At 48.9% G+C, this 23,914-nt stretch overlaps 1 protein-coding gene across 3 annotated transcripts in view; it reads left to right on the top strand.

Moving 5' to 3' along the window:
* The first annotated feature begins 241 nt into the window (after positions 1-241).
* The window catches only part of cep128 (centrosomal protein 128), a 40,693-nt gene continuing 17,020 nt past the window's right edge, over positions 242-23,914 (top strand). For all 3 annotated transcript variants that reach the window (XM_030345352.1, XM_030345353.1, XM_030345351.1), the window contains exons 1-19: positions 242-356; positions 781-977; positions 1,370-1,456; positions 1,630-1,762; positions 2,080-2,198; positions 2,491-2,582; positions 3,660-3,732; positions 4,310-4,399; positions 5,861-5,947; positions 6,339-6,413; positions 7,024-7,180; positions 7,702-7,841; positions 11,071-11,142; positions 11,622-11,807; positions 13,859-14,047; positions 14,432-14,911; positions 17,161-17,325; positions 19,884-20,051; positions 22,834-22,893. In XM_030345352.1, coding sequence (XP_030201212.1) covers positions 804-977; positions 1,370-1,456; positions 1,630-1,762; positions 2,080-2,198; positions 2,491-2,582; positions 3,660-3,732; positions 4,310-4,399; positions 5,861-5,947; positions 6,339-6,413; positions 7,024-7,180; positions 7,702-7,841; positions 11,071-11,142; positions 11,622-11,807; positions 13,859-14,047; positions 14,432-14,911; positions 17,161-17,325; positions 19,884-20,051; positions 22,834-22,893 — 2,547 coding nt within the window. In that variant the 5' untranslated portion in view covers positions 242-356; positions 781-803. The remainder of the gene's footprint in view (positions 357-780; positions 978-1,369; positions 1,457-1,629; positions 1,763-2,079; positions 2,199-2,490; positions 2,583-3,659; positions 3,733-4,309; positions 4,400-5,860; positions 5,948-6,338; positions 6,414-7,023; positions 7,181-7,701; positions 7,842-11,070; positions 11,143-11,621; positions 11,808-13,858; positions 14,048-14,431; positions 14,912-17,160; positions 17,326-19,883; positions 20,052-22,833; positions 22,894-23,914) is intronic.

The raw sequence follows: 23,914 nt of genomic DNA, 5'->3' as shown, positions 1-23,914 counted from the left end.
TGGATATACGCCTCTGCTGATTGAGGAACTACAAATGTTAATATAATGAGCCCATATTTTTGGTAAAGGACACTTTTATTTTATGTTATTTGGTTTTCAATTTCGAAGAGCGGCAGTAGTGGCGTAAAGGAATGCTTTTGGACAGTGTAGTTTTCCAGCGCTACATGTCTATGTCAATGTACCCTTGGTAAACTACAATTCCCGGCCGGCTTTTCCCACAGTTGAAGTTTGTTGTCTTCCTGTTCGGAGGCGGCTAGTTTAAGTTGCCATAGCAGAGGCAGGTTTGGATTTGATTCACTGTCCTTACCGCTTGCAAAGCACCAAGCCAGAAGCTCTTATGTAGATAAATCACACCGGTAGGATTTGTACAAGCTTGTTTTACATTTGTTACATTTCACTGCACCATTAAGCCGTGAATAGTTTATTAGTTAACCAACATGAAAGGTGGATGAAGTTGTATTAGCCAGTTAGCTGCTGTTAGCGTCTGTTAAGTTGTTGCTAGAGTAGCAGCAGCTTCAGCAACAACAATGACCAACTGCGCCGTGATTTATGACAAGTTTCGTGTATTGTGTCTTGCTGGCCAGATTGTTATCCTGTTTCCATCAGTTGTCATGGCCACGGCGACCGTGGCCGCTCTCTTTTTACTATGATGAAAAGCACGTATTCCTCTCAAGGGAAATCATAGTAATCTGTCGCAGATCCGATTATATTTTGGGAAGATAGCAAGGCAATATTGGGTACGTGTTTATCGCCCACTTACAAGTTACTCCATCATTGCAGACCGCCCCCTCCGTCCCCATGCAATGGAATCATCCAGTGGGTCGGACACGTACGACAGGGCGAGGCGAAGCAGACCGCGGGGGCGGGATGTACTGCGCCGACCCCAGCAGGACCTGCGGGGGGCGAGCGGCAGTGGGAGTGCCGCAGAGAACTCTGGGATCACGGAAAAGATCAGCACCCTGGCCAGCACTCTACAGGTGTTCTTTATTCACACTGACAAACTTTGACGTATGTGAATTATGCTATTCTTGAGCAGGACAGTAGTGTTGTGGTCAGATTCCGGATTCCCAGGCAAAGAGGCACAGAGTTTGATCCCTAAATTCAACCTAATCTGGGGGCATCCTTGAGAAAGAAGGGCCAGCCCACAACTTACTCCTCAATTATCTGGATTCACGCTCAAGTGAAGACACGTTGGATTAAAATATATGGCTAAATTATTATTATATTAATAGTAACCTGCAAAGTGGGAACAGTTCAGTGGGATGAATGAAGTTGAGTAAACTACTGTCTTTGCTGTGTGGGGCGTGTTCTAACAAATATCCAACTTAGGAATGTGTGTAACCGACAGCTTCTCCCACCGCTCCTGCAGGACACTAGCAGGAACCTGAATAAGGTGGACCGGATGCTTGGTCAGTACAGGGACAACACTGATGACCAAGCAGAAGCCATGGCCCTGGTGAGACTTAATATCACTCATTACAAACGTCTCTGTTATACAGCTTTCAGTTGACACAGCCACAATAGGCTTTAAGAGCGGGCATTCTTTAACATTGTGAGTGTACACGATAATTAAAGCGGAGTGTGTGTGTGAGTTTGATGGAGGGACTGTGTCTCCTCACCACCACCCAGCTGAAGGAGAACCTGGAGGAGTCCATCGGCCAGCTGCAGTCCCAGAGGCTGAGGAGGACCAACGGAGGGGTGAGGAGTGCTTCCGCCTCCACCCTACACACCAGCGACCTGGAGCAGCAAGGCTCGGGCTCAGGTATTAACGGGAGGGCCAGAGGATGGGAACAGTGGGTCCCAGTAGTGTCTCAGTAGGGACGCTGAGCAAGACAAACTAAATATACAGATTCATTAAAAAACGCTTGTGAATCTGTGTCCAATACTGCAATGAACCATTGCCTTACAAGGAATTATCAATGGTACTTGCTTGAAATATGAAGTGAAATATGTGTTACAATCCTCTCTCTCATCCCTCCCTCTTTCACAACACATGACAACACACAGAACCACTTTTAACTTGAACCTCTCAAATCCCACCTCAGCATTCAGACCAGGTGTCTTGGTGTTGTTTTCCAGAAGGGCAGCGTTTCCACCCCACCTCCCCACTGAAGGAGTACCCCGGCGGGTCGGTGAGGAGACGGAGGTCCCACTCCGCCTCGGTCCGCTTCAAGGACACCAAACTCTCGGCGGAGGACGTAAGCGGATGACTCCACAGAATCACTGCTCTCCATCAGTCTCCATCACTTGTTTCCGTAGTTCCCGGGGGACGCCACAAGAGGCCGCTCTTTACCAACAACTTTATTTTTTAGATGTTAGTATTATCACACAGTATCATGCTGTATGAGTATTTAAATAATTTTATTCATTTTTCATTGTCAGTGTTAATGTCCCATAAATAGACCGGAGGAACAGCATCAATGTTGATGCAGTAAACACTGTTTGTGTTGTTTGCCGTCCGATTGCTTCACTCCTTTTTAATTTCCTTAGATCCACTGTCTGCACCAGTCTCTACGCGACCTTCGCTGTGATCAGACGAGACTCTCAGATGATCTGGACCGAGAGATCCTCCTGAGAAACAGGTGATCCATGTCACAGATGTATTCATAGTCACGCAATATGAATCATGTTGCCACATGAACAGCCGCACTGTTGCTTTGCGTAGATGTGTGTGTATAGGCAACTAAGGCTTTATATCTGGGCTGTTATTTGTGAAATGAAGAAATATATAATGAAATGTTTACTTTGGTATGTGCACTGTGACTTTGAGAAAGAGTCGACCCAGTGCTTTTTTGCTATTTTGTAATTTCGCTTTTTCTTTGTATCCATATCCACTTGCATTGAATTGAGATGCATGTCTTGCCTTTGAATGTGTGGCATTGGCCTTAGTAACTTTCAGCTTTCAGTTATCCTAGCCAAAGCACTAATATCTGCCACCATATTAGGATTGCTGTTTTTCAATATGGTCCCTTCCAAGGAAGGGACAAAATAAGTGTTAGGATTATAATAATAACCAAAACAACTTATTTATTGATTTATTGGAAGAGATGCGAACATGTCAACATTTATAATCCTCACTGTTCGCTATGCAATAACCGCTTACCTCGGTTTGTTCAGCCACTTGAAAGTTAACATTTTGTCATTACTGACACGTTGGCGAGACAGCAGAGCGGACTATATCTGGGAAGTGATAACATCAGCTGGAGCTTTACTTAGGCTGGATATTTAGCCTTCTCTCTCAGACCTTCATTCCATCTGTCTCTTTTTCTTTCTCGACTCTTTCTCGCTGTGTCAGTCTCATTTGCTTCATTCCTCTCTCTGTCTCTCCCCCTCTGTCTTTCTCACTCTCTCACTTCCATCCTTCCTCTCTCTCCGTCATCTCTTCTCTCCCCCATCTCTCTGTCATCTCTCTCTATCCTATCTCTCCCTCTCCCTTAATTAAATGGATATTGATTTATTGGCAATGTTCATTTTCTTTTTTTTCTTCCATAACATGTCCCTCCCGCTCTCTCTCCCACTCTCTTTCTGTGTCTCCCTCCATCTCTCTCTGTCTCTCCCTCTCTTTATATCTCTCTGCCCATGCCTCTGTCCCTATCTATATCTCTGTCTCTCGCTCCATGTCTCTCTCCCCATGTCTCTCCCTGTGTCTCTCTCTGTAGAGCTGATGTTGACACCAGGCGAGCGATGGAGAACCTCACGGAACACCTGACACTCTCTCAGACCCAAGACTCTGTGAGTGGCAGACAATGTATTCACTCATTATGTATTCAGTCTTATTTATTCCTTCCAAGACTTCCTCTTTTCTTTTATTCTGAGGAACATCAGCCGAGATGAGCAGTTCTGATGCAGAATCTTTGACTTGTTGTGGCATGTCTCGCTTCTCACTCGTTGCTCAATGTGTATCACTCCATGCTTTTATGTTTCGCTTAAAAGCGTAATGCGCTTTTGATTTTTTGGTATAAGAACTGACATATCCTTTATAATGGAATTCCAGGGCATGCGGTTGCTCCCTGCGCTTTAGATGAATCCAATAAAATATTAAAAATAAAGTATAAAGTGTTATATTGAAAAGCCTTTTGTGTCTGGTAAGTGCTAACATTCTTCTGAGGCAGGGAACCGATAGAAATTCTTGAATCTCAGATACTTCCATTTTCCTCCATTTACCGTACACAATAACAGAAACCAACATCTTTATTTTCTACTCGTGTGGCCTTGGCACATTGTGTGTGTGTGTGTGTGTGTGTGTGTGTGTGTGTGTGTGTGTGTGTGTGTGTGTGTGTGTGTGTGTGTGTGTGTGTGTGTGTGTCAGGTGTCTTCCCGTGTGGACCGCAGGATCCAGGACTTGGAGAGAGTGCGAGGCCTCGAGCAGCGGGGGGTCTTCACTGATGAACGTCAGCAGGTCAGGCACACACACACACACACACACACACACACTAGCCTACACACACAGGCGACCACACTTTTACAGACATTTTTTCTTTAGCTTCCTCGACTTCGTTTTTACTTTCTTATGTCACGTTCATTATTAATTAACACGACACACACACAGACACACACCCAGTCAACTCTCATTTCATCCTAGGTTTCAGTTCATTAGCTAGGCATTGTGAGTTTTCTTGACACTTTATAAACTATTAATAACAATGCTGTTCAGACACTGCCTCAGACACTTGACATTGATGTGGAAGTCGTATTATGTAACGGATACAAAGTAGGATCCTTGAAGGTGTTCGACTCACTATATATGCATAGACACACTGCAGTAATACAGACAGTATATGTTTGTATTAATCCCAAAGCAAAGTGCAAAACAACACCTGTTGGATGGTTTGTGTATAAAGGTATCACCATCAGTATTTCACCTACAAAACCAACAAGATTTAAACGGTTGAAACGAAAAATCTCGAGACTTCAGGCCCAAATATCAGCGTCCCTGTTATAGATGGATTGGCGACAGAATTCCGATGCACCATCTGTTGGGTGGGTTATCAAAAGGAGAAATGCCGGGCAAACCCGTCTCCCCCTTCCCTCATGATCTAAACAGATGCAGTGCGTCCTCGGACCACATGGTGGCACTGTAGCGCCACTCAGACACCGACCCCCCCTTCCAGAGGGGAGCCTCCTCACACGGCACGCCGCACCGGAAGCTGCTTCCCATGTACTAGTACCCCCCCCCAATCTCTCTCTCTGCCCTAAAGGATGGTCCGACAAAGCCCCCGGCGGGTCAGAAATAATGCATACCCATCAACCCTCCCTCTCTCCCTCTCTCCTCCCCACCTCTCTCTCCCTCTCCATCCTCTCAACCAGCCCAAATATTAAAGGTACATAAACAAGGGAGGCAGAATGAAGAGGAGGATTGGGGAGGGGGCGGGGGTCTAATCTCTTTCAGCGTCTAAAGAGCTGAGTTGAAATGAAGAGCGATGTCACACACACGCGCGTGTTTCATGCGGCCCGCCGGTCGTCCCGGGGTTTGGGGGGGGGGCGTTGAGCTGTGATATAAAGCCAATAGATAATGAGTCACTTGAGCGGATGTTATTGCTAGCAGGCAGTAATTCATCACCACTGCCTGGCCCAAAGTACGTGGGTGTGAGCAGGGACCGGGCTTTGATACGGTGCCCATAGTGCCAGCCCCAGAACCAGAACCGCTACCCAGATCCCAGATCTAGTGCCAGGAACGGGGTCCCACCAGGCCACGAGTCGAGTCAGACCGGCCCCGCGTCGCTTGGATCACACATCTTGTCACACTTATTTTTTTTGGTGTGTGTGGTGTCGTAACTAACTCACTCACACTCGGTGTGTGTGTGTGGGTGTCTCTGTGTGTGTGTGTGTGTGTGTGCGCGTTCCTGTGTGTGTGGGACAGACTTCAGGGAGACTCGGAGACCAGGCTTCGGGGAGAGAGGAGGTGTTGGAGCCCTGTCTGCTGAAGTCCGAGCGGGAGAGAGAGAAGGTGTGTGTGTGTTCAGCCCCGGCCCCTCCAGCACACATTATTATTTCCCTTTTGTTCGAGAACCTAATCAGTGTGGTGCAAAAGGGTTTATCGAAAAGTGTATTACCTGCTGCTAGCCTGTAACTCTAGCAGTTGTAAAAACTCTTAATGCTGCGCCATCGGAAACGACTTGGGGTGAAATCTTTTTCCTTTAAGCACTGCAGGGGATATTTCCTGGTACCCATTTGAACAAGAAAGGCTGGTTGATGTTGGAGTGGTAATATTTGCTGAAAAAGGGCATTTACAAAACCACAGGCCTCCTGCTGGCTGCCCCGTGATTGGCTTATTGGTTCCTCTGTGTTCAGTATGTGGCAGTATCCTGCTTACTGATTGGCTGTAACTGGCTTCCTAGATGGAGCAGGAGATGGAGAGAGCCAGGGTACGCTTGGCGCAGACTGAGGACAGCAGAGACACACTCCGACAACAGGTGTGTGTGTGTGTGTGTGTGTGTGTGCGTGTGTGTGCGTGCGTGCGTGCGTGCGTGTTTTAAAATGAATGCTATCTCAGCAACTGATCAGCTAATTGTGTGTGTCTGATGAGATGCCAATATGTATATTATCAACAAATAGGAAGGAATAATTCCTTCCTGCAGTTCACTCCAAACACACGGTGGTTTATGGGTGGTTCGGTGATGCATTGATTAAACAACTCATCATGTATCTGTTACTCCAGATTTCTAAGAAACACGTTTGTAACTCGTTTATTTATATTATGTATTTGTTGTTGTTATGAGAAACTATTCAGATATTCCCGTTTTACATGCTGTTGTAAATGAATAACAGGTCGTTGCTATGGACTTGGAATCAAACAGACATTTTTATTGTTATATTTTGTTTCAAATTATTGATTTCTTAGTAGCTGAAGAAATCAATAATTTGGTAGCTGTGTCATAAGCGGGATAACGTACAGCGGTCATTATGCTGAAATAAACCCCTTCAGGGCTGGTCCAAGACTGCCTCAGCCTATCTGGGTTTAGTCACAATAATGACCTTCTCCCTGCACAGCGTCCCTCACTAATTCATCCATTCTCCCTGCAGCTGGAGGAGATGCGGGAGGATCTGCTGAGGACGGGGAAAGAGAAGCTGGAGCTCCAGAGGGATCGCCTGGAGCTCCAGAGGGAGGTGTCCCTCCTCTCCTCTCAGCCCCACGGCCAGCGCCCTGACAGGGGAGAGAGCAGTGGCGCTCCGGGCCCAGGTGATGATTGACCTGGCTCCAGGCGGCAGAGTCTATGAGAGCGGGATGGGCCGGACAACGGATGACCTGGGTGGGGTGTAGGACAAAACGGAATATAGAACCCAAAAATATAGACTGAAATGGAATGGAGCCCGGCTTATTGCCCTCCTACATAGGAAAAGGCATCTGTGACAATTATGTAGTGTACTTCATATACACGGCTAGTTCCATTCCCATAGTTCTAGACGATTAAGGGAGCCTTTTATGGAAGTTCAGTAAAGTAGTTTCATGTTTATTTTCTCTGGCTGTTGAGGATAATTACAACCACCCCCCCCCCCCCCCCCCCCCCCCCCCCCAACTCGCCCGCCCCTCACCTCCAGCAGAACCCATAACATGACCACTAATTGTCTGATTGTACATTAAAATGTTTGTGTATGTGTGCCCTTGTGTGTGTCTGCCCTTGTGGGTGTATGTCGGACTGCTATTTTGTGTGTGTGTGTGTGTGTGTGCGTGTGTCTCGTGCTATTGTGTGGGTGATGCAGCCCGGACCGACCTAGAGAGGGAGGTGGCGGAGCTGCGAGCCCAGCTGTGCAAGGCCTCCATCCTGGGGGAGGTGGATGAGCTGAAGAAGGCGCTGGAGCTGAAGGAGAGGGAGAGGCTGCAGCTCTTTGTGCAGGTGGAGGTGGGTGCACACTGAGTTCTACGTCAGTGGCCCGGTTGGTGCACAGCTAGGTGTTAGGAGAGCACAGACTACTTTCCCACCGCTGTGATTGTGTCCCGCTGTTAGGTGATTTACTGCCATTCGTCTTTATTCATGAAGACACAGTGAGAGTTAGACAAGAAGGTATGTGAGAGAGAGGGGGAAACCTGCAGCAAATCACTACGGGCAGGAATCGAACCTGGGTCGCTGCTGTCAGGACTGAGTCTTAAAGGCCACCAGCCATTCATTATTAGTTATGATCAAGTAAAAAAGGTTAATGTCAATGTTGCCATTATTATTATATTCAACCTTATCTCAAAATAAACAATGTAGGCCTTTCCTTGTGTACCCCTAAAACAAAATGCACTACAGCCATTCTGTCTGGGACATAATACCTACTAAACTTGATCTGATCGGAACTGAGGGGCCCATGCGACTCGATAAATGCAAAGATACATCTTCCGAAGGCAAGACGCAGCTGGAGAGTAAACTAATGTCTGTCGGTCTAATGCAATGCAGATAAATCAAAATAATATAGAAGCACACCACGCGCTGTCACTGTGGTGCTTCGCCCCCCTCGCCCACGCCTCGAAGACTCCCAACTGTCGCTGCTGCTACTGCTGCTGCTGGCCTTAGGTTGTAGGCTGCCTCCCGCTGAGGCTGATTGAACCTTCTCAGGATGATTCCTTCTAGCGTAAAACATACCATTGATGCAGTGCCCCTAGCACCAAAAGCGCTTTTTCAGGGGCGGCGACGCTGTGGAAGAGGACAGTGGCGTGAAGGGTCGCGGGGAGGCGTGCCGACGATCAGTGGCGCGCGCCTAGCCACCGGTTTTGGGGTTGTGTATAGAAAATAATAGGTGGCTGTTTTGATGCACGTTGTTCGCCGGCGGTGTATTTTGGGCTTGAGAAGGGATCTCAGATTTAACGCGTTTCATTGGGAGTACGATACTCGGGAGTACGATACTTTTTTTCTACAAATGCATCTCGTCCCCTCCGAGTTCGCCGGCTAGCCCTTGTCGTCTGCCGCTTCAACAAAATGCTCCCAGACTGGCGCCGTAACATATGGGATGTAGATGGGTCGGCCATTGTTGAATCCAATGTCGACCAGCTGGTGGCCGTCGACCGTGTGGGAGTTACCGCACATGATTGTAATATAAGCACAAATTGTAATAGATCTCCCAACTGTTAACTTAATGCTGGTCCATTATGCACTTTATGTATGTATGTATGTATGTGTGTGTGTGTATATATTAAGTTGAACGTTAACCCAAGTCTCTACTCAAGCCTAGAAATAATGACACATAATTTCAACAATCTGACACACACCAAGGGAATCCCCCATGTGTTTAATGGTCCGTCCCTCGCCCCACGAAGATCAACTGACGGGGGGGCAGCTGAAGTTTTGTTCCTCCGCAAGCCGTGGAAAATAGTATCGGGGACAATGATTTATATTTCATACCACACACCACATGCACTCTTGTAACTTACACCAGCAAAAACATAAATATAGAAACACAGCTTGCCACGATGGCGGTCATAAGGTCGCCGCCGCAGTAGGCTTCACATGATCGCGGTGTTAGTCTTCAAAGCCCTACGCGCGGCCCAGGCGGCAGCACGTGCTCGGGACTCGGGGACTCGTGCATTCATTAGCAGAGAAGGGGGTGGTGCACATCACACTCCTTACTCCTCACTGCCCCAACGCGTTAAGTTGTCAGCACGCAGTGACAAGTCACAACAAGGGATCAGAGAAAGAAATGATCCGCCGTCCCTGATGTTTGCATGCAACTTACATCCCCATAACGAGACAGAAGAGGGCGGGAGGGGTTGGTTGTGGGGGCTATTATAAACACCCCCTCGTGCGCGCCAGCCCCCACCACCAGCACTGTGTTGGTGTGCAGCGGCGGCCATTGAAGTGGCATCAATAAAGTGTGTTGGGTGGAAATGGCTGCAGTTTAAGAATTGGCGCACAGCCCTCCCCCCCTTGCGTGCGTGCGGACACGCACGCACGCACGCACGCACACACACACACACACACACACACACACACACACACACACACCCACACACACACACACACACACACACACACACACACACACACACACCACACACACACACACATATACACACACACACACACTGACTGACTGACTCTGCTCTCAATCTGCTGTGTTCCCTTCAGTGAGGAAGATGTTTTTGTAAACTCCCACACAGCCGCTTATTGCTGAGTAGCAGTTTTAAAAAGACGAGAAGACGCTCGATTCACATGTACCTCCGCGGGCTCTTGACGGCGCCTTTCATTTCTTGTCATTTTTCAACATTTCAAAACCAAAACGGAAGCTTGGAAAGTGTTCCCCATGCGTGGCAGACGCGTGGCGAAACACAAAAGTATCTGGCGGGGACCGGGCGGTTTTAATTTGATCCCCCCCCCCCCCCCCCCCCCCCGGTGCGGTTTGAGTCGAGCCCGGGTTCTGTGACTAATCAGTCTCTGACTAATGGCGCTCGCAGCCGAAATGACCTCATTCAGCGAGAAATAAGTCGTATCGTAACCACGGGCCGAAACCTAAACCCAGCCCGTGTGAAACTGAGATTTTCCTATGCCACGGTTTGGCTTTGAAAACGCTTCAAAGCGTATTTCGTGTGTGTGTTTGTGTGTGTGTATGTGTTTTTTTTTTTTGTCCCTCGTGGATGTGCCCCCGCTATCAGACGTCTATTCAAACGCCACCCGCCAGGATAATCCAATCGCAGGTTTCTCTGTAAACACCGTCCCCGCCCTCGCCTGACCCCTCTCTCCCTGTCCCCGACGCCCCCACTCCATCTTCTCTGGTCCCCCGTAATCCTCACTCGCCTCATCTGGCTCTCTGGCCGGCTGCTTTTATGACCTCTCCCTTTCTTAACCCCCCCCCTCCTCCCCCACCTATACCTCTCCCTCTTCCTAACATTCCATCATCTCTTTTCTTCTCTGATCTCATCTCTCTTCCCTCATGCATCTGCTTTCTCCTCGTCTCCCCTCACCCTCTCTCTCTCTCGACTTTTTCTCTCTCTCTTTCTCTCTGTCTCTGCTTCTGTCTCTGTCTCTATCTGTCTCTCTCTGTCACGCTCTCTTTTCCCTCCCCCGTTCTATCCCTCGCTCCTTTGGTTAGAATACCTTTTGTCTCTTCTTCCGGTCTCTCTTAACATACCACCATCCCTCTCCGTCTCCGTCGCAGGCGCTGACCACAGATCTGGCCAGGCGGGAACAGCAGCAGCTGCGTATGCTGGACCAGCTGAGGGACATCCAGGTGTGATGTGCAAACACACTGCATCCACAAAACAATCACACCCCAAACAAAGCACTGCTCTGTTTTTTAACTGTGCTCAGGGATTTCAAGTCAGTCATTCAGATCATGAAGGTTAAAGATAATTAGAAAACAGGGGGCGGTTACGGTGTTTGAGTCCCCGTCAGAAGGTTCTGGGTTTAAATCACAAGGTCTGCGGGCTACCCTGTAGGCACCCTTGAGCAAGTCGCTTTGGATGCAAGCTTTTGTGAAAAGGACGTGATCGTTTTATATTTGGTTTGTTTTTTCTTTAATATCACCGTTTGAACAGGGCGGTTAAGCCTGAAAAACATCAACGTAGTGAATCCTGAATGTGACAAAAGCAAATTTTCACCACTAAAGAACAAAGACAAAACCACCGCTTCATCCTTGTTGGTGGAATGGCCTTTTTCTCCTTTATTTTCTCCTTCTCCTCCGCCTCCACCCTGGGCCTCCTCCTACAGAGCCAGGGCAAGGTGGAGCAGCGGGAGGCGCAGGCGCTCCTCCAGGAGAGCAACCGAAGCAGGGAGGAGCTGAAGGAGCGCGCCCAGGACGCAGTGCGCCAGTGGAGGGCCAAGTGCCGGAGGCTGCAGAGGGAGCTGGAGGAGACCAAGACCGGTGCCCTGCTGCACGCCAGCCAGGTCACACAGGTGGGTTCAGAGGGAGAGAGCGATTCGCCTGCTACATCAATCAACATCATCATCATGCACCCCAATGGAGCTCGGATTCCTGGACATTAAAGCGTCTGCGGTACTAGGAAGTGTGCAATGTAAATCTGATGCTTTAGGATTGTTATTATTATGTGCTATGGCCAAGGTTATACACACCTTGGCACCTTCCCATTTCATAAGGTTATAATTGTTTAATGGCTGCCATGCCTATTATTGACTAAGTATCTGCAAGATTAATTTAAGGTTTGTAATTTTTTATGTCTCAGAGTTTATCACTTTAACAATGTTAATGCTTGATTTTAAATCATTACTTCTCTGGCAGGTTATTATGTTAATTGATTATGAGTCGGTTCTGGAGTGGTTTGATGGAGATGCTTGCTTAATCGGTATGCCTTTAACTGACTTATTACTTACTGAATTATTATAATTACGCATTTCCTAATGTTCTGCAGCAGGACAGTGACATCAGCAATCTATAGACAAATTCAGCTGAGCCAGCTTGATTCGTCCAGAACAACTTTTATCGAGCACTATCAATATAACTACATGCAGCTATCAATTCCTTGTATGGGCAAAGGTAAGTGTAGCCATTCTTGGCCGTTCTCTTTTCACGTCAATCCATTCAAAGTGGTCTCTCTCTTTTCGATCTTGCATTAAAAACCTTGAGTTATTAGCAAGTCCTATTTAGTGCCAAAGCCCACCTTGCTGAATATTAATGGCTGATGATTAAAAGTCACCTTTCCTTCGTTCGAGTCAGATTCTCTGTTCCTTTTGAAGCAGCGTGAGTCACCTCTAAACACTTCAACACTGCTTCATCCCTGGGCCTCTGACTGACAGACTGACAGACAGGTTAGACAGACGCGGGCGCACGCGACGTGAAGCGAATTAATTACAAAATCATTTCTGCCAACCTCTAATGAATTAGAAGGGAGAATTAAGTGCTCAATTAAATGATTAGGTAGCGCGCGGCTGCAAAGTCTTTGCAGATTCCAGTCAAAGCCGCCTGCGTTGGAACCAATCTGTGTTGCGCAGACCTGGCTCGTCGTTGCTTATCAGGGAGGCCTTGTGTGTGCGTGTGTGTGTGTGCGCATGTGCGCTATCAGTGTGCAATGCTGGTACAGCATGTGTTTCTCTCTCTCTCTGCTCTATCTCGCTCTGTCACTCTTTCTCCTTTCATTACGGTTTCTTTCAACCCGCTTCCCCATCTGTACCTCTGGTAGCCTGTTTTTTCATGTCGTCTTCCCTCCCTCCCTTTTGTCTTCTTTGTCTCGTCTTTCATGTCTCTGAGCATAAAATGTCCCCCTCTCACGGTCTTATTTACTCTCTCTTTCTCTCTGTGTGTCACTGCCTCTCTCTTCCTCTGTCTTTCTTTCTTCCTCTCTCTTACCCTCTGTCTTTCCTGCTCTCTCTCTTTCTCTGTCTTTCTCTCGGAGTCTCTTTGTGTCTCTGCCTCTCTCTCTCCCTCTGTTGGTCTCTCTTTCTCTCTTACTCTCTCTCTGTCTTTCCTGCTCTCTCTCTCTGTCCGTCGTTTTCTCTGAGTCTCTCTGTCTGCCTGACTATCCCTTTTCTCTGACCCTCTCTTTCACTGACTTTCACACTCTAACTTTCTCTCGTTGCCTCTCTCCCCCTCCCTCTCCCCCTCTGTTTCTCTCTCTCTCTCTCAAGGCCGAAACCCCTCCAAAGCTCCAGTGTAGAGCAATGCTTGAGCGCATCCTCTTTCAGTCTAGTCCCATGTTAATCAATGAGCACTTCCCCCCCGCAGGCGCAGGAGAAGGGCAATGTGGAGCGGAGCACGTCTTCCTGCTGCGCCATGGGGTCTATTTATTTGTTTATTTTATTCATTTGTTCCATGTTACTTCTGTATCCAGCCGATCAATATAAACGGAGCACATGGCTGGGTCCGTGTGGGACTGAACATGCCTGTGAAGATGGGGACAAAAGACTTCAGATACCGTTGTGTGTTCTTCACTCGAGCTCCGGTCTCGACCCTCCCTCTGCGTCTCTCTCCCCCCCCCCCCTCCACCCTCAAGGCCACTAAGGAGAAGGAGGGCTCCCAGGCCCAGCTGAAGGTGCTGACGACGCAGACGGAGGCGGTGCGCCGGGAGCTGACGGAGGTCCTGGGGCGGCTGGCCCACCGCGAGGAGGAGCTCCACCGCCGGGACGTGGAGCTCTCGGAGGCCCACCAGCGACACGTCTCCCTGGAGCAGGAGAACCGAGAGGTGAGGGGGTGGGGGGGGGGGGGACCGAGATCAGTCATGTACCATGGATCCTGAAGAAGAACTGCCACATTTACTCAAAGGGACAGAGTCGGGTCCTCCAAAAGAGAATGGGTAGTGAACTGTGAGGCCTTTTTGTATTTTCTTTGGTCGTAAGAAACGTCTTATGAACATAAAAGTGACGAGAACATTATAGGGCCCTCTCTTTTCCCTGTCAGAAGGTTGGAACAGAAGGCAGAAGTACGGTTTTTAGTATAGACTACGTTAACAGTTCTGACCACCGGTACCATTATCGATCACTTCTAACTTCACTGGACCCAAAGTGAGACCTTGTTGACGTTGTAAAACATAATAAAATGATGACCATCCTGACCCCCCCCCCCCCAGGGGAGGGAGTCGGCGGCGGCCCTGCAGGAGGAAGCACGGCGCCACGCCTCCCTCCAGGCCCGCCTCCGCGAGGAGAACCAGCGGCTGGAGGAGCAGGCGGAGGCCCAGGCCCGGCGCTCCCAGCGGGACCAGGAGGCCCACGCCTCCCTCCAGGCCGCCCTGAAGGAGGAGGCAGCCTCGGCCCGCGCCCAGCTCGCCCAGCTGACCCAGAGGCTGACCGCCGAGGAGCGGTCGGGCCGGGAGCTCCAGAGGGACATCCAGGCCAGGCTGCTCGCGGCCCAGGAGGAGGCGGCCTCGCTGGGCGGGCAGCTGCGGCTGGAGAGGGAGGTGCACCGCAAGGAGCTGGAGAGCCTGCGGGCCGTGGCGGACGGCGGCGGTGGCGGCGGCGGGCGGTCCAGGAAGGAGCGGGAGGCGCAGGAGGCGCTGAGGCTCTGCGTGGGGGAGCGGGACGAGCTGCAGGCCCGCCTCACGGAGGTCAAGGTGAGCGGGTCCCCCCCCCCCCCACACCTGACGAGGTCACCCCTCCTGCACCACCCAAACCGCCGTTTATGGAAAACGGAGAAAACACTTCCAACCTCGAGGCGGCGTAACATAATAGATCCGTTTGACTCATGATTTATGTATTTCTTTCCAAGGGAGGAAAAAAAAAAGGTAAACGTTTTGCTCTAATTTGATCTAAGTCTACCGGTGGGGGAGGGAGGGAGGGAGGGAGGGAGGGAGGGGAGGGAGGGAGGGGGGGGGAGAGGCGTTCAAGGTTAGGAGTCAACCCGGATACCAGCGGCGTCTGGTTCTAAACGCGGATCAACGCGTTCGGTGCGGGTCCAATCGCACCTCAAACGCCGCCGCCAACCATCTGCCGCTGCGTCTCGCCTCAGCGGAACCCACAAAGAGGGAGGAACCCACTCACTACGGTATCATTTAGCTGATCGTCTCACCGTCGTGGAGACCTGGGACGCTGGGCCGCTAATGGGGTGTACGGCGCCTGGTGGCTCCTCCACAACTCCCAGGCGTGAATATTTTAATCGGCTTCCGCTATCGGACCGCATCCTCTCCAGCAGTCAGAGAGAGAGAGAGAGAGAGAGAGGAGAGCGGAGAGAGAGGAGAGAGAGAGAGAGAGAGGAGAGAGAGAGAGAGAGAGAGAGAGAGAGAGAGAGGAGAGAGAGAGAGAGAGAGAGAGAGAGAGAGAGAGAGAATTCCCCCGCCACCTCCAACTCCTCCCCATATCTCCACAAGCCCCTCACCCCCCCAGTGGGCACATTGTTTCTTAAGGGGGCATGGTCCCGCCTGATAGGGGTGAGCTTTGCCCATTAGCGCTGCTGCATGGCATTAATATCTGACATAGCTCATTGTAACGGCGTCGTTTCACAGTGTGGTTGAGGACAAGGGCGTTCGCCCGCGAGATGTTTTTTCCTGCTCCGGGCCCGAGGCAGGGCCACAGATGGGCCTGCAACAGAACACCCCCCCACCACCAGCAGCAACACCACCACCCCAATCTCCAGTATCCATACGGCACAAACACAGAGCCTCCACCACGATGTGATGTGTTTAACTGTCGAGGAAGAGGGGCATTTGCTTAAAATATTCTTGTTTTTCCCGCGTCCTTGTCCTCTCTCACTCATTTATTCTCTCCTTCACTCCATCTTTCTTCATGGCATCTATTTTCTCTCTCCCTCTCTCTCTGTCTCTCTTAATCCCTCCCTCCATTCTATTCACTTTTTCTTTCCCCCAAGGGCTGATTTAACATTATTCCATGTCTTTCTCCCTCTCTCACTCCCTCCTAACTCACCATCCCTTTCTCCACTTCTTCTGCTGTTTTCACATGCCGTCACTCTCCAGTTGTTCTCCCTCTTCTCTCCCCTTTCCCCTCTCCACTCGTCATCGCCGTTTTCCATCTCTACCTCTCCAACCGCCACACAGATTTACATGATACAATTTCCCCTCCGTTCTAACAGGGGGGCCCGTCTGGTTTATAAACCGCGTCTACCCCCACGTCGACGTCAATCCGTTCAGACTTAATCCTGCCCTTTTTTCCCCCCTCTTCCCGTCAAAGCTCAGACCCCTCCAGTACTCGGGCTCTTCTTGACGTTTCCAAATAAACAAATTCTCTCTCCTGGCTCTGAGAACGAGCGCACCGTGCTGTCCCCCCCCCCCCCCCCCCCCCACACACACACACTCCCGTGGTGCTGGAAACTGTCATCCCGCGATCTGTGAATTCTTAATTGGGCCTGCTGGATCCTGTGTTTATTGGCACGGCCACAAACGCGTGGCGCCGGGTGCGGCCTGACGGCTCTCTTTTCTCGCAGGGTCGCGGCGTGCCAGGCTGGGGAGGTCAGGGAAACGGATTATCTTTTTGGGGGGGCGGAGGTGCGCCCGCTGGCGAGTGCACGCTTTGCGCTTTAACCGCTTCAACCTTCAGAGGAGCACCCGCCCCCGAAGGTCGATCTTTAAGACGCCGCATCGAACGCCGGCGGCTACTACCGAGAGACAATACGATACGCTTTGACTGTTTTCAAAGCCCCCCCCCCCCCCCGAGAAATTCAAGTTGATGCGTTCTCACAAAGTATTTTCTCATGAAAGACAGAGAGCATTACTTTCCCAACAAACAGCATGAAGGATGGTTGGACTGTGAACGATGCACTTGTAATTGAATAATGTGTGTGTGTGTGTGTGTGACTGTGTGTGTGTGTGTGTGTGTGTGACTGTGTGTGTGTGTGTGTGTGTCCGCCCAGGTGGACGCAAGCTCGGAGAGGGAGCAGAGCCGTCTTCTGCGTCTCAAGCTGGACCGTATGAAGGAGGAGTGTGACAAGCTGGCCCAGGAGCTCAACACCAGGGAGGAGGAGCACTCACTGCTGCACAGGAAGTACCAGCAGCTCAAACAGGAAGTGGATAGCAGGGTATGTTGCCCGTTTTACATTACATGACATTCCGTTTATTAGCTGACACTTTTGTCCAAATCCTTCGAGTACATAACATTTATGACATAGACAGAGCAACTAGAATAAAGAAACCAACGATAGAGAATTGTAATACATATACTTTTATTTTTCAAGAACAGAACAGCTTGTTTGGTGTGTCTTGTGTTTTAGTTTTTTTTGGGTCGTTTCCAGGAGATTCTGCAGTCTCTGAACAGCATGGTGCGATAAAGCACCCCTGGCTTCATTGTGTTTAACTTTAAATTGAGTTCTGGGTTAATCAGACTCCGTTTACAAGCCCATCCTATAGAAATCCCTATTTGTTAAAAGACCTAATAAACCAAGTCTCACTAACGACTACACTACTTTCTACAAGGAGCCAGATTGCAATAGGTGGCCTCATCTCCTCTCTCCTCTTCTCCCCTTTCCTCTGTCCTCTAACCCTCTCGTCCTTTCTACTCTTCCCTCCTCTCCTCTCTCCTCTTACTCTCTCATTTTTCATACTCTGACCTCCGCTATGCTCCTCTTTCCTCCCTCCTCCTATCTCCTCTCTCCCTCTGCCCCTCTCCCTTTACTCCTGCTCTTTTTTTTTTTCTTCTTCTTCTTCCCAATCAAGTTTTTATCAAAGCCCATTCCATCCATGATGGAACCCAGTAGGTTATGTATTGAACCACCACGGGGTTCACCATACTGATAAGTGGCAGAAATTCCCTAGGGGGGGGGGGGGGGGGGGGGGGGGGGGGGGGTGCGGGTGGTGGTGGTGTTGGTGATTAAAAGGCAGGTGAACGGGAGGAGGGATGGCGGGATGGCTTATTAACGTAACACGCTTTATTGTCAAGGAGCTCGTCAGTAAGGATCTGCATCCCCCCCCTACCCGATCCAATGGGCCGATGGGTCTGCCTGGGTCGGACAAAGCCCCCCTCTGCTATGGAGACCCCAGTTAGCATAAGAAGAGGGACGACTTATCTTAAAGGTCCCATGACATGAAAATCTCACTTTGTGAGGTTTTCTAACATAAATATGAGTTCCCCTAGCCTGCCTATGGTCCCCCAGTGGCTAAAACTTGCGTTTGGTGTAAAACGAGCACTAGCTGTTCTGCTCGCCTTTGAAAAAACGGAGGCTCAAGCGCGCTGATTTGGAATGTCTGTGCTCATGACGTCATGAGGAATCTCAGCTCCTCCCCTTACTCTGCCTGGCCCGCCCAGAGACGTTGGCCCGCCAATGAGACTCGACCGTGCGAGCGCCACATGTGTGTGTGTGAATACACACACTGTAACGCAAGTGTTTCTTGTCGGTTCTTTGACGTGTCTTGTATTTCCACAACGAGACTGTCGTGGGGGTTATCTGAGCCATGGTTGAGAAGGAATTGGGGGAAAGGAACTTTGGTTTGACTCGCTGAAGTACATGAACTGCGACATGCCGCCGGTTGCCGCGAGGCACCATCGCCCTGCAGCGGGCAGCCGGCAGCAGGCAGCGCGCGGTTCAGTCAACTTCAGGTTGATGTGAAAGTGGAAGAACCAGAGACGTCGCAGAACCCGACAAAGTCGTTTGTGATTCATAATATCGTCTGGAGGCGCACACAATATGTTATATGATATAGATATCTATATATTATATGATATTATTTAGATATAGAGCTCCAGGACTGTAACGCAAGTGTTGTACACTTCCTTGTTATTTGGATAACCGTTCTGCTGTTGGTGTGATGGCGCATAACACGTCGGCCTCTCGTCTCTGGTATTTCTACAACGAGACTCGTATTGGGGGTTATCTCAACCAAGGTTGAGAATGAATTGGGGGGAAAGAACTTTGGCTTCGACTCCCTCAAGTCAAGAACATGAACCACGACAAGGAGGAGAAAGGGATCTTTGCCGGGCAGCGCTTAGGCACCTCCGCCTCCGGCGGTGGTCCCTCAGCGGGGCTCAAGCGGGAGACATTCGCCGCCAACAATCCCTTTCTCCTCCATGTCGTGGTTCATGTTCTTGAGGGAGTCAAAGCCAAAGTTCCTTCCCTCCAATTCATTCTCAACTTTGGCTGAGATAACCCCCAATACGAGTCTCGTTGTAGAAATACCAGAGACGAGAGTCCGACTTGTTATGCGCCATCACACCAACAGCAGAACGGTTATCCAAATAACAAGGAAGTGTACAACACTTGCGTTACAGTCCTGGAGCTCTGTATCTAAAAAATATCATATAATACATAGATATCTATATCATATAACATATTGTGTGCGCCTCCAGACGATATTATGAATCACAAACGACTTTGTCGGGTTCTGCGACGTCTCTGGTTCTTCCACTTTCACATCAACCTGAAGTCGACTGAACTGCGCGCTGCCTGCTGCCGGCTGCCCGCTGCCGGGCGATGGTGCCTCGCGGCATGTCGCAGTTCATGTACTTCAGCGAGTCAAACCAAAGTTCCTTTCCCCCAATTCCTTCTCAACCATGGCTCAGATAACCCCCACGACAGTCTCGTTGTGGAAATACAAGACACGTCAAAGAACCGACAAGAAACACCTCCTTCACCCCCCCCACTAGGCCAGGAAGGGGGAGGAGCGGAGGCGGAGCTCGGAGGTGGAGCTTGCTTCACTTGGACAGAAGGTGTCTCGTCTGGAGGCGGAGCAGGAGGCGGTCCTATCCTCCGCAGGGGAGGAGCTAGACAAGGCGTGCAGGAGCCTGGCCAGAAACGCAGAAGACAAGCTTCAGGTGATGAGCACACCACTCAACAGTATTCCTGTATTGGGTCATTTTGTTTCTTGTTGGTCATTTTCGTTCTCTTTTTCCTATTTCCTTTTTCGTTCTGTATTTTTTTCTCTTTTTCTTTGTCTTTCATTCTTTATTAGTGTGTATTCAAAGCAAGCCACACTATTGTTGTTATGTGTCTTATTTTTTTTCTTGTTTTTATTTTTCTTCGCCTGATTTTAGGCAATTATCTGCTCCTACAGCTTTGGAGAATCCTTTATACTGCAGAAATTCACATGCATAGCTGTGTTCTGCTTTATTTAATATTTTTCCCTTTGTTAAATTGTTTCTTAAAAAATATATATTTTTTGCTCTCAGCGTAATGAAGCTTGAAGGTGCTAGATAGAGTCTGTGTATTTAACCAGATCGTTCTCACTAAATAATCCTTCACCTTATGTCCTCCTAACATTGGTACCCAGTTCCTGTTAAGGAACGCCAGATTCCTCCCATATTTGGTATACCTTTAACCAATGGTGCTTTAATCTACCAACGATATGCAACAGCACGACGCACTTCACACATCCTCGTGAAACTTTCAGTCGAGCACAGGCTATGCACGCACCAACGGAGCATACATTTGTATACTAATCAACCCAAGCATGCTGTCGGGAAGGTCATATCGACTTAAAGCTTGAATTAAGTTAAGAACTGGCATTGATGTGAATTTGTTTCCGATATTCAATCCTATTTCTTTATTTATTTGTTTATTTATTTATGTTTTTTATTATTTATTCCTGAATTTTATTTATTGATTGTGTATGCTGTAAGTGAAAAGGGGCATTTGTTCACTCAAATAGCACCTTTGGAATCACATTTTCAATGGATTAGTGCAATTGCCTTGAGATAAGACGCCTACGCAGTCATAGAAATCATCCAAACTAAAAAAAAACACGTTTTGTTGGATTCGTTTTTAACACATCAGCCTTGTCCTTCAAACGATGAGTGAGTTCCTATTCCAGAAAAACCTAATGCAAAAATAATGACTTTATCAGTCGTGATACTCCAAATCCAGTGCTTCATTTTGTGTCTCATTATATATTTTCAAGAGCCTATATTTGAAGTTATGTATCTTGTCGCTAACCCTCCTCTTGACCAAATAATAACTGTTAGAGTTTGTGTTTATCTGCAACGGCTAGAGCTCGTTTTCCACACATTTCCCACAAGGCTAATGAAGCTTGCTCGGTTCTATTTGCTCATATAGATTTGCTCCCATTTGTCCCTCACCCTTCTCCCTCACTCCCTCAAACTCAGCGATAGCGATCGGCCTAATGAGGGGAGTCGATATCTGTTAAAGGGTGTGTTGCGTTTCACTTACTTAGAGGGACCTGCCTACTTTGTGGGGGCCGCAGCTCCAAGTTGTACTCACACCTGGGTGTGACGGCGGATAAATGTACCGTTGAGGTCGGGTGGAAGACTATCGGGACTGCTCTGTTCCACTTCTGTGTTTTTACAGAGGAGCGTACTTAAAAGGCAATGCATTGTGGGACGAGCCCGACTACCTCTCGCACGGATCAATCGCCCGTCTGTTGCCGCAAACTTCCAATGTTCCTCGGCGACTGAGAGGAAAAAAAGAACAGACGCGTTGCGGAGGCCATAACAAAGGCCGCTGCGTGGCGCCTTGAAATGTGGCGCCGCGGCCATCACCGGTCTCCGCTGGAAAGCTGCCAGATCGCGGTTTCACTTCCGTCTTCTTTTTACCTTTTTATATTTTGATGTTTAAACCCTGCAAGGTGGATGTTTTAAACGTTAGAAACCCAGCCAAAAGCACCATGTAGGCTCCGTGAAGAGCGACTTCTTTTCACAAACACTGAAACAGAACCGAGAAACAGACACTGGGGTAGTAGGTGAAGAGACAGGAGAGATGGGGGGGGGGGGTGGGGGGGGGGGGGGGGGGGGGGGGGGGTGAGGAGGAGGAAGGAGGGCGGGTAGATCGACTTACGCTCGGCTGGGAATGGATGATTGACAGGTGTGGGAGAACCTGTGCATTGACTTATGTAGGTGTTGCTCCGTGTTGTTTGTAGAGACGGAGAGGATCCCCCCCCTCACCCACCCACCTGTGTTGCAGCCTCCAATGCTGTCACTGTCGACACACACGCAGACACACACGCACAGAAACACAGACACACACACACACACACACACACACACACACACACACACACACACACACACACACACGTTTGCCCTAGTGTGGCTTGTAACCTTCGTAGGTGTATGTTTGTAGGTTTGTACTTGGTATACAGAGTTTTAAGTGTGTTTGGGAGTGTGTGGGTGTCATTATTATTGGCTGTCAAAATGTCACTGTGCTACTCAATTTGACATCCTTGTCTGCTACTGATGGAAAACAGTCCCTCAACTGTTGTTTACACACACACACACACACACACACACACACACACACACACACACACACACACACACACACACACACTGTATGTGTGTACTTTCTTTTGCGTGTATTTGCCTTCTCTTTGTGTACCAGACCAAAGGCTGACAGCGGCTGCCGTGTTTGAATTATGTTCCCTTCTACTACTTACTTTTTATTAACATTTTACTTTCCTGGCAATCATATACAAATGTACTTGCAATAAGCAGGTCATGTCTGCCTTTGTCATACTTCTCCATGCACACTGCATATAGACATGGCCTTTGAAAATAAATGAAATCCTACATGTTTTGTCCAAAGTAACACAACATGATTCAAACCAACGTAAACAATAGATTCCTCTCTATTCCTTTAAATCAGGCCATCGCCCAGATACCTGGACTGGTGAAGGATCCTCATCGCTGGCTCGCTGAAACCAAGGTATCCCCCCCCCTCCACACACACACATCCCCCCTTCTTCACCAACCCACACCCCTCACCGACCCCCCCCAGGTGCAACCGAGAAAATCCTCGAAACTTCATCTTTCTAATCGCATCGCAATTAGCAATTACAACGAACGGCTTTTGATTAATATCTGGATCATCTTAAACCCAAATAAATATGATGAACAATAGAAAAACATGGCCGGATGATCACTAATTAGCTAGCGGTGTCGTCTCCGTTCCCACGCGTGTGTTACATAACCAAACGTAGATAAATGAGCCGCTCTTTGGAGACGTTCCTACACGATATGCTAATGATATGCTAATGCACATACGATGCCAAGCGGCCTGCCAGTGGGAGAATGATGTATCACCGGCTCTCTGTAATCTGAAAACATCTGCTATTCCTAAAGCAAGGAAAAAGTAGATTGGAAACTTGCTGCTGGACTCTACTGCTGTAAATCTCCCCCCCCCACACAATTTATTTCTCAATTAAATTAAACAGAACTTGAAGCGGAATCTCGTCGACACAGATTGGCTTTCTTGAATTCTGCCAAAATTTGCGAAATCGTCTGGTGCGGCCAACATTTTGGAAGCGCTAAATGCCAAATGATACTCGTTCTCTTCCTGCGATATTTACCACATCCTGTGATTCGTGTATTGCAATATGTTATACCCTGTGTGGACACTGTGTCGTGTGTCACGCTGTGCCCAAGTCCCAGTCAGAGCACGCCATTGGAGGCTCCGTTACAAACCGATGCCTACATTTAAATAAGATATTATCAGAGAGAGGGAGCCGATGCAGATTCCTGCATCTCACATCCCGGACACAATGTGGGGCGTGCGCTGAATACAACGCAGAAGTCCTGCAGCTTTCAAACACTTTGGTTGCTAGACCCCTACAGATAATTGCCGTTTTGCAATGCCCTTTGGCTATTATTAATCCATAGCAGTAATGGTATCCGCCAGATGCCTTCTCTCGTCCATGCACCATAGGTAAAGATTAAATCTTTATTTT

The sequence above is a fragment of the Gadus morhua genome, chromosome 21, assembly GCF_902167405.1.
Source record: "Gadus morhua chromosome 21, gadMor3.0, whole genome shotgun sequence".
Lineage (NCBI taxonomy): Eukaryota > Metazoa > Chordata > Actinopteri > Gadiformes > Gadidae > Gadus > Gadus morhua.
Note: the sequence above shows the minus strand (reverse complement) of the source record. Positions and strands in the feature narration are given on the sequence as shown.